This window comes from Lynx canadensis, chromosome F2 (assembly GCF_007474595.2).
Source record: "Lynx canadensis isolate LIC74 chromosome F2, mLynCan4.pri.v2, whole genome shotgun sequence".
NCBI classification, from domain to species: Eukaryota; Metazoa; Chordata; class Mammalia; order Carnivora; family Felidae; genus Lynx; species Lynx canadensis.
The window spans coordinates 74,207,783-74,220,164 of record NC_044320.2 but is presented as its reverse complement, the minus strand read 5'-3'; the positions used below and the strand labels follow the sequence as shown (position 1 = coordinate 74,220,164).

Genomic DNA, 12,382 nt, shown 5'->3' with positions numbered 1-12,382 from the left:
GGGAAAGACTTTGAGAAGGATTGGTATTAATTTTTGTTTGGTAGAATTCACCAGTGAAGACATCTAGTCCTGGGATTTTCTTTATTGGGAAATTTGATTAAGGATTCAATCTCCTTACAGGTCTGTCCAGCTATTCTGTTTTCTTCATGATTCAGTGTTGGTAGGTTGTCTGTTTCTAGGAATTTATCCATTTCTTCTAAGTTACCAATTTGTTTACCTATAATTGTAGTGATCTCTTTTGATCATTTGTATATTGTAGCAATCAGTATGTAACGTAGCGGTTGTATGCTTTCATTTCTGAATTTATAGAAGATTCGAATCTTTTTATCTTTGACTAGCCAAAGGTTTGTTAATCTTCTCTTTTCAGAAGACCAGTTCTTAGCTGAAGTGTAGTGTAAGTCCATCATTTCCGTATTGATAATCTGTCTAGATATCTATCCATTGGTAAAAGGGCGGTACTGGGAGTCTCTACTACTACTGTGGCTTTGCTGTCTGTTTCCGTCCTCAGGTTTATAATACTTGCTCAATGTATTTAGTGCTGTGATGTTGGGTGCCTATGTATTTACAGCTGTCATATCCTCTTGATGAACTGACCCTTTTATCTCATTATATAATATCTTCTTTGCCCCTTGTTAGTTTTTTTACTTAAAGCCTATATTGTTTGATGCCATTATAGCTACCCTGTCCTCTTTGGGTTTCCATTTGCACGCAATATCTTTTTCCATTCCTTCACTCTGATCCTATGCGTGTCTTTAAAGCTGAAGTGTGTCTCTTGTAGGCAGCATACAGGTGGGTTTTTATTTTTGTTTTTTTTAAATCCATTCACTTAACTGTTTTTTGATTGGAGGATTTAGTTCACCTACATTTCAAATAATTATTAGCAAATGTGGACTTGCTAATGCCACCTTGTTAATTGCTTTCTGGCTTTTTGTAGCTTCTTTGTTCTTTTCTTACTCTGTTGCTATCTTCCTTTGTGATCTGATGATACTCCACGGTGGTATGCTTTGATTCCCTTCTCTGTATCTTTTGTCTATCAGAGGTTTTTACTTTGTGGTTATCATGAAACTTATGTATCTTATAGTTATAACAGTCTATTTTAAGTCAATAACTTAACTTTGATCCCATATAAACCCTTCCCTCTTTGCCTCCACAACATTTTATTTTTGATGCTGTAAGTTACATCTTTCTATACTGTGTATCCATTAACAAATTTTTGTAGCTCTATAGTTTTAAAAAACACTCCTCTTTTAACTTTTATATTAGAGTTAAGTGTCTTGTACACCACTATTACATTAGAATATTCTGAATTTAATTCTATACTTACCAGTGAATTTTATACTTTGTTTTCATGTTACTACTTAGATCCTTTCATTTCAGCTTGAAGAACTCCCTTTAACATTTCTTATAAGGCAGGTCTGGTGGTCAACTCCCTCTGGTTTTATTCGTCTGGGAAAATCCTGATCTAGTCTTCATTTCTGAAGGAGAGTGCTGCTAGGTAAAGTATTCTTGGTTGGCAGTTTTGTTTTGTTTTAACAGTTTCTTTCAGCACTCTGAACAAACATATCATCCCAACTCTCTCCTGGCCTACAGGGTTTCTGATGAAATATTTGCTGATAGTCTGATGACGGGTTCCCTTGTATCAGGTGAGTTTCTTTTCTCTTGCTGCTTTCAAATTCGGTCTTTGATTTTTGACAGTTTTATTATAATGTGTCTCAATAAAGTCCTCTTTGAGTTGAATTTTTGGACTTATGAACTTCATGTACCTGGATGTCACATTCTCTTCTCTAATTTGGGAAATTTTCAGCCACTATCATTTAAATAAACTTTCTGCTCTTTTCTCTGTCTCTCTTGGAGATTCCCAAAGTATGAAAAGTTACACTTGATGGTCCCCCATAATGCACACAAGTTTCTCCACTCTTTTTAACTTCTGTCTCTGTTGTGTCTCCCCTTTTGTTCAAGTATTGCTTTCCTGATTTCTTTGAGTTGTCTGTGTCTCTTAAACTCACTGAGCTTCCTGAAAACAATTTTTTGAATTTGTTGACAGGCAATTTGTAGATCTCTGTTTCAGGAGGGTCAGTTACTAGAAAATTATATTCCTGTGGTAATGTTGTGCTTCATTCATTCATTCATTCATTCATTTTGTATTCCTTGAAGCCCTGCATTGCTGCCTTCACATTTAAAGAAGCAGTCACCTCCTCCAGTCTTTACTGATTGACTTTGTGAGAGTTATCTTCACCTTGAGTCTGATGTGGGATTCTAAGGCTTTCTCTAACATTTTCTACAGATATGCATTCTCCACACTTCTTGTTCCCTCTTGGAGGGTAAATTCTTAAGATTATAAGCTTTATCTCAATCCCTCAAAGCCAACCCAGGGACTAGGAGCCTCCCATTTGTCTTCTCTAGGGTGGTACTCTGAGATGCTCAAGTTTGTGAGCCTTTTCCCAATTCTGCAATTCTGCTGGCTTTCCACACTTGTTTGTTGGCCATTTACAAAGGCTCAGTCTCGCTGTCTACGGGAGCACATGCTAAAATCATGCCAAGGTGGGCGAGAGGACCGGGTCTGGGCAAGACATGGAGAGTGTTGGGGGTGCCTGTGAGCCAGTTGAGGGGCCCTAATGGTGAGGACTCCCCAGCGACTCGTGGGCAGCCTTCCCGATGGGTGTCTACAAAGAGCATCCCTTTAGATGAGCCCTGGTTTATGTGTTCCCACAGCCTCTCCCAACCCCTCAGTCTTGCAGATCACTTCAGGGACGTAGGTGACAAGAGACAGAAGTGGTTTCGTGGGCAGTGTCCTGCATGGCTGGCAAAGCCAGACACTCACTCACACATTCCTGTGGGTCAAATTGCAGGCTTCAGGGGGTCTCTCTTGGCACCAAGCTGTGCTGTCTTGAGAGACGGTGTGGTGAAAGTGAAAACATTTCTCTCACTCTCATCAATGTATCTATTCTTTTTTTTTTTTTTGCCCCAATGGTGTGCTGGAACATCTCTGCTGGACTCCCAGATGCCCACAAAGGAACCCTTATCTGTGGATGACTACCAAAATCAATGTTCTGTGAGGGAATGACCGTAGAGAACGCCTATTCTACCATCTTGCAGGTATCACTTTAAAGTATTATAGCTTTAGGGCCCACATACTTAATGAGAACACCATTTAGTCTGTGTCAGATAAGGGAATGTAAGAGTAACACTAAGCAAACGCCAGGGAATAAACTTAAAACAAGCAACAAATGTGCCTCCCAGAAAACACAAAGTAGTTTCTGGGTCTTGACCACCACAGCTTACAAAGACGGCAGTGCCGAGTGTGGGTAGCAACCACCGTGCCTTAGGATGAAGATTTCTGCCTAGAGTTCAAGCCAGCTTCTCCACATCCTTTCAAATGAGTATGGCCTAACAAAGTATGGGACTGCTTCTAAAAACATCTTCCCTGAGAGTCAGGTTAGGAAGAAACAAACGGAGCAAGAGAATAAGAACATCAGTCCGGTGTCCCCACCTGCTTCTGCACAACCGCTATTTGTAACCTGCTGCCACCATTACACACCCACAAACGGAATAAACCCACCGTACGACATTGTCAATGGCCTTAGAAAGGGTTGGTTAAGTTTATCTCAATTCTTTCCCACATTTCACCAGCCATTAAGTCCTGGAAATTCTACCCCCAGTTCTAAATACATGAAACTATGTATACCAAGCAAATCTTAGTTTAGGCCGCCATCTATCTCTCACTTGGATTTCCTTTTTTTTTTTTTTCCAACATTTATTGATTATTGAGAGACAGAGTCAGAGCATGAGCATGGGAGGGGCACAGAGCGGAGGAGACACAGAATACAAAGCAGGCTCCAAGTTCTGAGCTGTCAGCACAGAACCTGACACGGGGCTTGAACTCACAAACCGCGAGATCATGACCTGAGTGGAAGTCGGACGCCCAACCGACTGAGCCACCCAGGCCCCCCCACTTGGATTTCTAAAATAGCCTTCAATTGCTCTTGCCTCCTACAGTGCATTCACGGATTCATTCATTCGTTCAACGGCTACTAATGGCCACGTATCGCAAACCGCTATGGGTACTGGAACAGAAGAATGAACAAGATGGACAAAATCACTGCTGTTATGGAGCTTCCCCTTGCAACCCAGCAACCCGCCATCTTCCTAAATCAGATTCTCGTCACTCCCTGCTGAACACCTGTGGTTTCTCATTGCTCAGAGGTCAAATCCAGACTCCTTACCATCATCCACAAAGGTGCGGATGATCTGGCCCCAGTAACCTTTCTCTATTTGCATCCTTATTTACGCTACACTCCAGACTTGTCTTTTTCTGGTCTGTTGGCCTCAGGGCCTTTGTACTTTGTACTAGAAAATTATGTTCCTTTGGCAACGTTGTGTTTCCTTAATTTTTTCTCTTCTGCTCATGCACACTCTTCTCAAATCTCTGCAGGATTGTCTGTTTCTTATCCTTCAGACCTCAGTTCAAATGACAGTGCCTCTCAGTGGTCTGCCCTGACCATCATGGCCAAAGCAGAAGCCCCACTCACTCTTCCGACATGGTCTTATTTTTTCTTCTTCAAAACCCTTATCAGTATCTGAGATCAATTTATTTGATCACAGGTGTACTACAGATCTCGACCTACCGGAACATAAGTTGTATGAGTTCAAGGACACAATTTCCTTCATTACTGGAGCCTAAACCAGTCCCTGGTACAGTAGGTGTTAAATAAATACTTCTGAGTTGACAACATTATTCTTTGCCAATATACTTACATTTCTTCCCCAAAACCCTTTCCATTCAATCTACTCTCCCTCCGTCATTGCTACTGCCTCTCTGTCTCAGTCCTCAACAGGAATTGTAGAATAGGAAATCAAGACTCCAAAACACAATTAAAGCTATTCATATGAAAGCTCAGTTACTTTGGGGCTGCAGAGGATTTTGGTTAATGTCCTAAGAAGACACCATTCACTACATTTTTCCATGAATCATTATATCCTAAAATGTTTTTACATATAGTGCCTCACACTGTGCCTGTCACATAGTAGGCATTCAACAACTATTTTCTAAATGGAGAAACATGGCTCTACCTGTCTTCTTCAACCTTTTCAGAAGTTTTTTACTATCAATACCATCTTTCAGATATATATCCATAAATAATTAAACACACTCTATCGTCTGTCTCACACCTTAAAAACAATACCAGAAAAAAATCCACAGAAACTTCTCTTAGTCCCATAGAAGACCCCAGCCAAGCTCCTTAGGAGTCCAATTTCTTGAAAGCCTTGTCTTTACTATCTCCATTTTTTTTTTACCTCCCATCTTTTTCAGTTTTGCTTCCTTTCCATCGAGCCACCAAGCAAGTTCTCACAAAGTTCACCAGTGACCATTCACCACACAGAACCACTATTAAGAGTATGTGTTCGGGGGGGGGGGGGGGCGGAGGGGGGGAAGAGTATGTGTTCTATCATTGCCAGCTCCTCAATTTCTTGGGCATGTGACTTTATCCAGGTTGGTCCCCTAAGCTTTCTGAGCTGCTAAAAGTGAATGATAAACACATCTCCCTACAGGGTTCTTTGGGTGAATCAATGAAACAGAATAGGTAAAACAAACAAACTTAGTATAGTGCTTAACACTGAGTAAGCACTGAATAAAAGCTGGATGCTATTATTCTTGTTAAATGATTATTTTCAATCTGCGTTATCCTTGGCTGTAGGCCCTTGATCTTCCCCTTTCACAATATAGTCTTTCCATAAGCAATCCTGTCCACAACAGCTTTCAATTAACATCACAACACTGATGACTCACAAATTCCTATTTCCAATTCCAATGTGTCTTCAGAGCTTCAGACCGATATATTCGACTACCTCCTTAACATGTCCCCTCGGCCATATCAAAGGCAACTCTAACTTCAAACGTCAAAGATGGCACTCATAATCTGCCCCCTTTGACTTGTCATCGCCCACTCTTCAAAACCAATTGTGAAAATCAGATATAAAGGGGTCGTTTTCGTGCATCCTTAGAAATTCTCTCGTATCTTTCCAATTCGCTCTTTTCTGTGACCACAGCAATTTAAAATGTATCATCTCTCACTAGAGAAAACCTCCTAGCTGGTTTACCCCCTCCAAACGATTCTCCAAGTGTCTCCCCTGAGCTCTACTAATCATTCAAAGCACTATAGGTTAGTTAAGAATACACTGTGGTTATACCTCCTATATTGCCTTATCTACAGAATTAAATGGACCTGAGATGATTCTCCGATCACTAAGTCAATCTCTGAGAGGCTAAAATTATCTTCTAATTGTGTAACGCTTGGTAAATTAGTTATCCTCTCCAAGCCTCAATTTCTTTATCTGCAGAATGGGGGCAATAGTACTTAACTTCCTATGTCGTTGTCAAGAGTAAATTAACGGCGGTAATACAAAGGCTCACTTACTGAGGACTAACTAAACGTTAGTCAGGAAACCAAGCTGAGTATAACTTTCCTTTTAGCTGAGTTCTGGTCCTCATCTCTTGCACAGCCTGTTTTAACATACTTCTAACTGGTCTCACCCACCTCCAAATGGCCACAGCCCAAACAAAGTATGGCATGTTGCAGGCTTCAAGAAAAGTCAGGTAAATCTGGCCCTCTTTAGTACTTTAGGATTAAACTAAAGATTAGCTCCAACCCTCTTTGAGTGAACTCGCCATGTGATTACCTTCCTAATTTCTTCCACAGTGATTTCCCCAAGTGCATCAGATTCAGACTCATCAGGGTATTGGAATTTACTATCCTACTACCTCTATTGGGCCAGCTCCTTTCAACTTGTATTTTTTTCTGTCTGCAGTGCTTATGTCTGCACTAATTATCAAATTTACTAGTTATCTAGATTTTACAGAAGGGGAACTGCAGGTCAGAGATGTGAAATGACTGGCCAGGATTACACAGGCAGGTGACTGGACAAGATGTCAAGTCAAGTGTTCTTAGCACTGTATTAAGCTTCTCAAACTTTTCCAGTGAGTACTGCTGTTGAGAGAAGAGTTTAACTCCCATCTTAAAGGTCAAGGAAGCACAGGCCCAAGACTCCTATCAGATTGGAGTAGCATGCCCGATCTTCAAATAAAATGAATCATCGTCAAAAACTGAACAAGTTGGGGTGCCTGGCTGGCTTAAGTCAGTCGAGCGTCCGACTCCGGCTCAGGTCATGATGTCATGGTTCACGAGTTCAAGCCCCGCGTCAGGCTCGCTGCGATCAGTGCAGAGCCTGCTTTGAGTCCTCTGTCCCCCTCTCTCTCCGCCCCTCCCCAGCTCATGCTCTCTCTCTCTCAAAAATAAATAAAACGTTAAAAAAACAAAAAACAAAAAACACTTTGAACAAGGAAAGTTGAGGACAGGAGCCTTTCAAATACAGAGTTCCCTGTATAGTACATTGAAACTATAAATCTAAGTGTGTCTGTTCTGTAGCTGCAAATCCACTCCAGAAAACTATCTCCAGCCCTCCTTTTCGTCACCATCCAGAAGAATATGATGAAAGTGCCGCACAAATGGCTGCAGTTGCTAGTATTTTCACATAATAAAATCAAGCACGGCCCATGCGTTTAAGAAGAGAAGAAAGGTTGCCTGGGGACTCTCCCAAGATCCCTGACATAAGAAAGGCTGCACACCAAAGGAAATCCGGGGCTCCCAGCCCAAACTGGAGTTTTCTTAGGATAACACTCACTTCTCTAGAGCAGGGTTTCTCAACCCTGGCCCCAACTGAAAAATTAGGCTACGTCATTCTCTGTTACGGAGAGCTGTCCTATGCATTGTGGGATGTTTACGGTCTACCTACTAGAGGCCAAGTAGCATCCCACCTCCAGCTGTGATAACCAAAAATCTCCAGACTGTGCCAAATGTCCCCTGAGGGCAAAACTACCCCCACATGCGTATTCTAGAGTGACACGTGGTATATCCTTGTATGAGGAATAAACGTGAGACAGGAAAGCTCAAGCCTCGGACTCCAGACAGGAAAAGGGTGGTAAAAAGTAAGAGACCTCTCTCTATTTGCACAGGGCATCAGGATAAAAGAAGAAAGCATCTGTGGCTGATCAATGCTAATTTTCCCCAAGGAAGTAAACGGAGTGGGACTGGACTTAAAATCATTACCCCCCCAAAATCCAGGTGAGGCTTCAAAACCAACCTTCCGGGTGCTGGGGGACGATGAGAGGGGAAAAAGGAATCCAGGGCTGAGTGTCTACATAGATGGCTGTAACATCTGGCCTCTAGTTTTAACCCAGTGATCAAAGGCTGTTCAAGAGGACACCACTTGGCAAGAGGACAAGTAGGACATGTCCAACATTCTACTTGGACATTGTAGAAATAAATGTGACCTCCTCGACACCAGCAAAAGCCCAACACTAGAGGTGAACGTGTGAATATTCAGTCACAAGAAAACAAAAAGCTATTTTACGTGGAGGCAGAGCCCTCAACATCTGCACTTCTGAAAGCCTGGCTTTTGTGTTCAATAAAATGCAGCAGTACCACTTGGCAGCCATTCCCTTCGCGTTTGCTAAGAAGCGAGAAAACAAATGCAGAATCCTGTGGAAGTTCCCCAAAGCAGAAGGTCTGGTTCACACGTGAACACACATGGGCACGCAGGTACGTGTTTTTGGTATTTAAGAATGTCGTCGTCTTCATCTTCAAAAAAACGAATTTCAACTCTGATATATTTTGTTACCATGGCTTCTAATCTTCTACAAGTTTATGTTTTCCCTAGGGAATTGCGCTGTAAGTTTTAAACAGCCTCCGAAAGATCTAGCTAAAAATGAAGCATTCGATAGTTCATATAAACCATGGAGCGTTGCGAGCCCCGCATTCCCGTCTGCAAACTGGCCATCGATAAAATTTACTTCCTAAAGTTGCTGTCAGGATCCAAAGGAGTCCTGCGTGCCATTATCTGGGTGCCTAAAATAAATTCAAGACATGGTCACCATTTCTACTGATGTAACTATTCTGCATCAACTTCTGGGAAACTCCTCTGTTTATTCGACAAACTCTTAAGAGAATACCGTGCGTCTTGGAGAAAAGATATCCTACCGGTGGATCCTACATACGCAAGGTACACATATCTGTACAAACCCAAGATAAGTATTGTTTGTGATGATAAAGCAGGGTAGGGCAAAAGAATAAACGTTCTGTGTCTTGTTTGAGAATTCTTGTGTCAATAACATCTGGTAGCCAGCGGCTCATGACATGAAGCCAATGTTCCTTCCCCCTGAAAAAAAAATTTTTTTTTAAAGGAAAGAAAAAAAAAAAAAAAGGCAGTAAGAAAAAAATGACAGATGGAAAGAGGAAAAAAGAGAACCCAAGCAGTAATACGACAGACTGGAGGGAGGATTACACAAAACAGGTAATTCTACAATCACAATACTCGCTTAACTCTTCCAAGAACAACAGTAAAAGGTCAGATACTTTCCAAAGAAGCTGGGGTTTCGATTTCACTGTTTATCTAATTAATGAAATTCCACTGGAAACAATTTTTCTTCCCCATAGCCAAAACGAGTTAGCACATAAGCTTCCAAAGCACTGCTACACTAAGTTAAGCTCTTCCTCTGGAATTATAATACATTTTTAAAAGGGTTATTCATTCGACAGCAGCTCCACTAAAATGATGAATTCCTAAAGTATGAATAACAAATCCCCAATTCTGGATTCACCTACGAAGATGTCAATTCCTTCCCCAGAAACGCACCCAAATAAAAGGCCAAGGTTTTCCAATTCTTACTCTCTGTAGAAAATACGGGGGCGGGGAGGGGGGCGCAGCTGAAACGAAGTGGCTGGGAAACAGACTTCCGAAGCCTTCTTTGAAGAGCTCCCCAAATACACGCCTTCAAGAGGGTCCTGATCACTCTGCGGCTCAAGTAAGCCAGAAGCATACCTCCCACGATGCCCTGCGTACTAACAGTTCCGCAACAAGACTTCTACGGTCCTCGGCCCCCAATCAGCTCCTAGCGGAGCCGGCAGAAAACGTGTGTTCCACAGAAACTATCCTTCCGACAAGTACATCAAGAAAGGCTGGAGGGCCACGGGGGTTCTAGTCCAACCCCTTCATTTTGCAGAAGGGCCCGCAGCAGGGGCCGAAGTTAACTTTCCCAGCCCTTCAAGGCCGGCCCGGCACCCCGAGCTTCTGATCGCAGGCACGAAGCGCGTCCCCGTTTCTGGGGAGGGGCCAGAAGGGCCAGGGCCCTGACTCAGATTACCTGCAACCTCACCCAGCTCTTGTGTCAACTGTTTGTACGACCTTGAGCACCTAGACTTCCGCGTCTCGAGCTCCACGTCTGCAAAAATGGGAGCCAGGGCCCCACGACCTGGAGCTGTCAGAGGGGTCAAGGCGCTGGGGCTCGCTCCGAGCAGGTCTCCCCGCAAGGCGACCCCAGCGAGCGCTGTCGCCGGCCCGCTCCCCCCCCCCCCCCCCCCGGGCGCCCGGCGGTCGTGGCACCCACCCACCTGCACGTTAGGGAAGGCGGTCTTGAGCAAGTAGAACATCTTGCGGTTGGACAGCACGTCCCCGCTGGTCATCTTGTCCTCGGCCCCCTCGCGCGTCTTCCCCTTGGACTTCTCGTGGAGGACGTTGCTCTCGCGGACTCGCCTCACTTCATCGCCGCCGCGAACCGCCGCCAGCACCGACACGGCCAGCATCTCGCGCAGGTCCACGGTGCCCCCGTCGGCCGCGGCCGCGGGCCCTGCGGCCGCGCCGCCGCCCGGCTCGCCGCCCAGGCCGAAGAGGCTGAAGCGGCCGGCCAGAAAGCCCGAGTAGAGGTGGTAGAGCACGCCGAGCCCTAGCAGGCAGAACACGGCCACCCCCAACGGGGACAGGCGGATGCCCATGGGGGCCATGGCGCGGGAGGCCGGGGCTCGGGGCGGCGGCCCTCACAGGCCTCCCCGCGCCCGACGCCGCCGCCGCCGCCGCCGCCGCCTCGCTCCGGGGCCGGGCGCCGCGCGTCTTACACCGGCGTCCGCTCGCCGGCGCCCGCGCGCCCCATCGCTCCCTCCCGGGAAAGGCCGAGCCGCGCCGAGAAGCCCTCCGTCGCCGGGCCGCGAGCCCAACTGCCCAGGGCAACGCGGTCCGGGCTCCTCAGCCGGCCAGCGGGACGCGCTTCCACGTTAGCCAACGGCTGGGAGGTGAAAGGGGAGCGTGGGTGTGTATCCGGGTTACGCGAGGGGGCGGGGCGGGGGCGGGGCCACGTCCTCCCCGCCCTCGGGGCGGGCTGATCCTGGGGGCGGGGCGGCGGGCTGCGGGCTCCGGGATCCGTGGGACGCCCCACCGCGTGGCGCGGGGGCTGGAGCGGTGGCTGGGTTTTCAAGTCGCTCTCGGGTGTGACGGAGCTCTTTTCCACGCAGGGAGGGTGCTGAGTGCCTTGTGCAAATTGAAACTAAATCTCTCTTTGAACGACGACGCATGGTTGACATAAAGTCTACCGCTTGTTTTACAGGCTAGACTTCCCGTCACTCTCAGATTATTGACGAACGGAGGCTATGACAAGCCATTTTCAGACAGATCTGTATGTTTTCTTGTTTTGTGCGTGTGTGTGTGTGTGTGTGTTTCCTCCAGCGCTTGTGTAGACGGAGCCTGTATCTTTAAATCGCGTCTCCGCGTTGGGAGAGGTCGGTCGGCAGTGACCTCTCCCATACTGGGGTATTTTACTTGGCTCTTTATTTTCTTGGTCTCTGTGGTGATCCAAACGCTTGCTTATGCGTTTGCATCCGTAGGTTTATATAGATTTTTCCCTGTTCCTCCATCTGCCAGAATAAACCACCCTCTACGCAGCTGAAAAATATGCCTTGGTTCTGGGCTTTCATAATGAAAGAAAACGCTCTTTCACTTGACACACACCTTCCTCCCAGAGGTTGAGATGGAAGAGGAAATGAGAAAGCCTACTTGATATAAAGGTGGTCACAGGATGGGCAGTCAATCCGGAATATGTAATCTTCGAGCCAATATAGGCCCTCCAAAGGCTTCCAGAAGCCTTTACCTGAAATAATTTGCCTTCGATACTAGCAGGAATAATTTGCCTTCGATATTAGCAGGAATACTGAATACTCTACTTACTAAATTGTAATATTATTATAAGCATGAGTAAGTTTATTTTCCATGTCACTAGTGAACATTAAGATGTGCAGTATCGTTCTCAAGTGTTAGGGTATTTATATAAAATCAACTTAAAATGCAGCCTGTTTCACAGTTCACAGCCAAAAAGTCATTGGTTGTAAATGGGCTTTAATCACGAATGACCTTAAATACTGCAAGTATACAGAATGGAATCTGAACATCCTTTGTTGGGCAAGTCAGCAGAGACAGGCTGACCTTCACCACTTCCTCAGAGTTCAGGACATCTGTAGAATTTGCATATGGTTATATAGATGCAATAAACAAAGACTATTGA

The 12,382-nt window shown here is 45.1% G+C and overlaps 1 protein-coding gene and 1 long non-coding RNA gene across 5 annotated transcripts in view; one reads left to right on the top strand and one right to left on the bottom strand.

The window, feature by feature from the left end:
• BPNT2 (3'(2'), 5'-bisphosphate nucleotidase 2) overlaps positions 1-10,890 on the bottom strand; it is a 36,089-nt gene extending 25,199 nt beyond the window's left edge. For 3 of the 4 annotated variants that reach the window (XM_030304496.1, XM_030304498.1, XM_030304497.1), the window contains exon 1: positions 10,446-10,882. In XM_030304496.1, the coding sequence (XP_030160356.1) occupies positions 10,446-10,835 (390 nt within the window). In that variant the 5' untranslated portion in view covers positions 10,836-10,882. Of the gene's footprint in view, positions 1-10,445 lie in introns of all 4 variants that reach the window. The other variant, XM_030304499.1, reaches the window with a different exon arrangement.
• Positions 1,390-3,093, top strand: LOC116737881. Its single transcript, XR_004343189.1, has 3 exons — positions 1,390-1,495; positions 1,591-1,643; positions 3,002-3,093. It is a non-coding gene; the product is annotated as an uncharacterized LOC116737881 (long non-coding RNA).
• Positions 10,891-12,382: the final 1,492 nt, after the last annotated feature.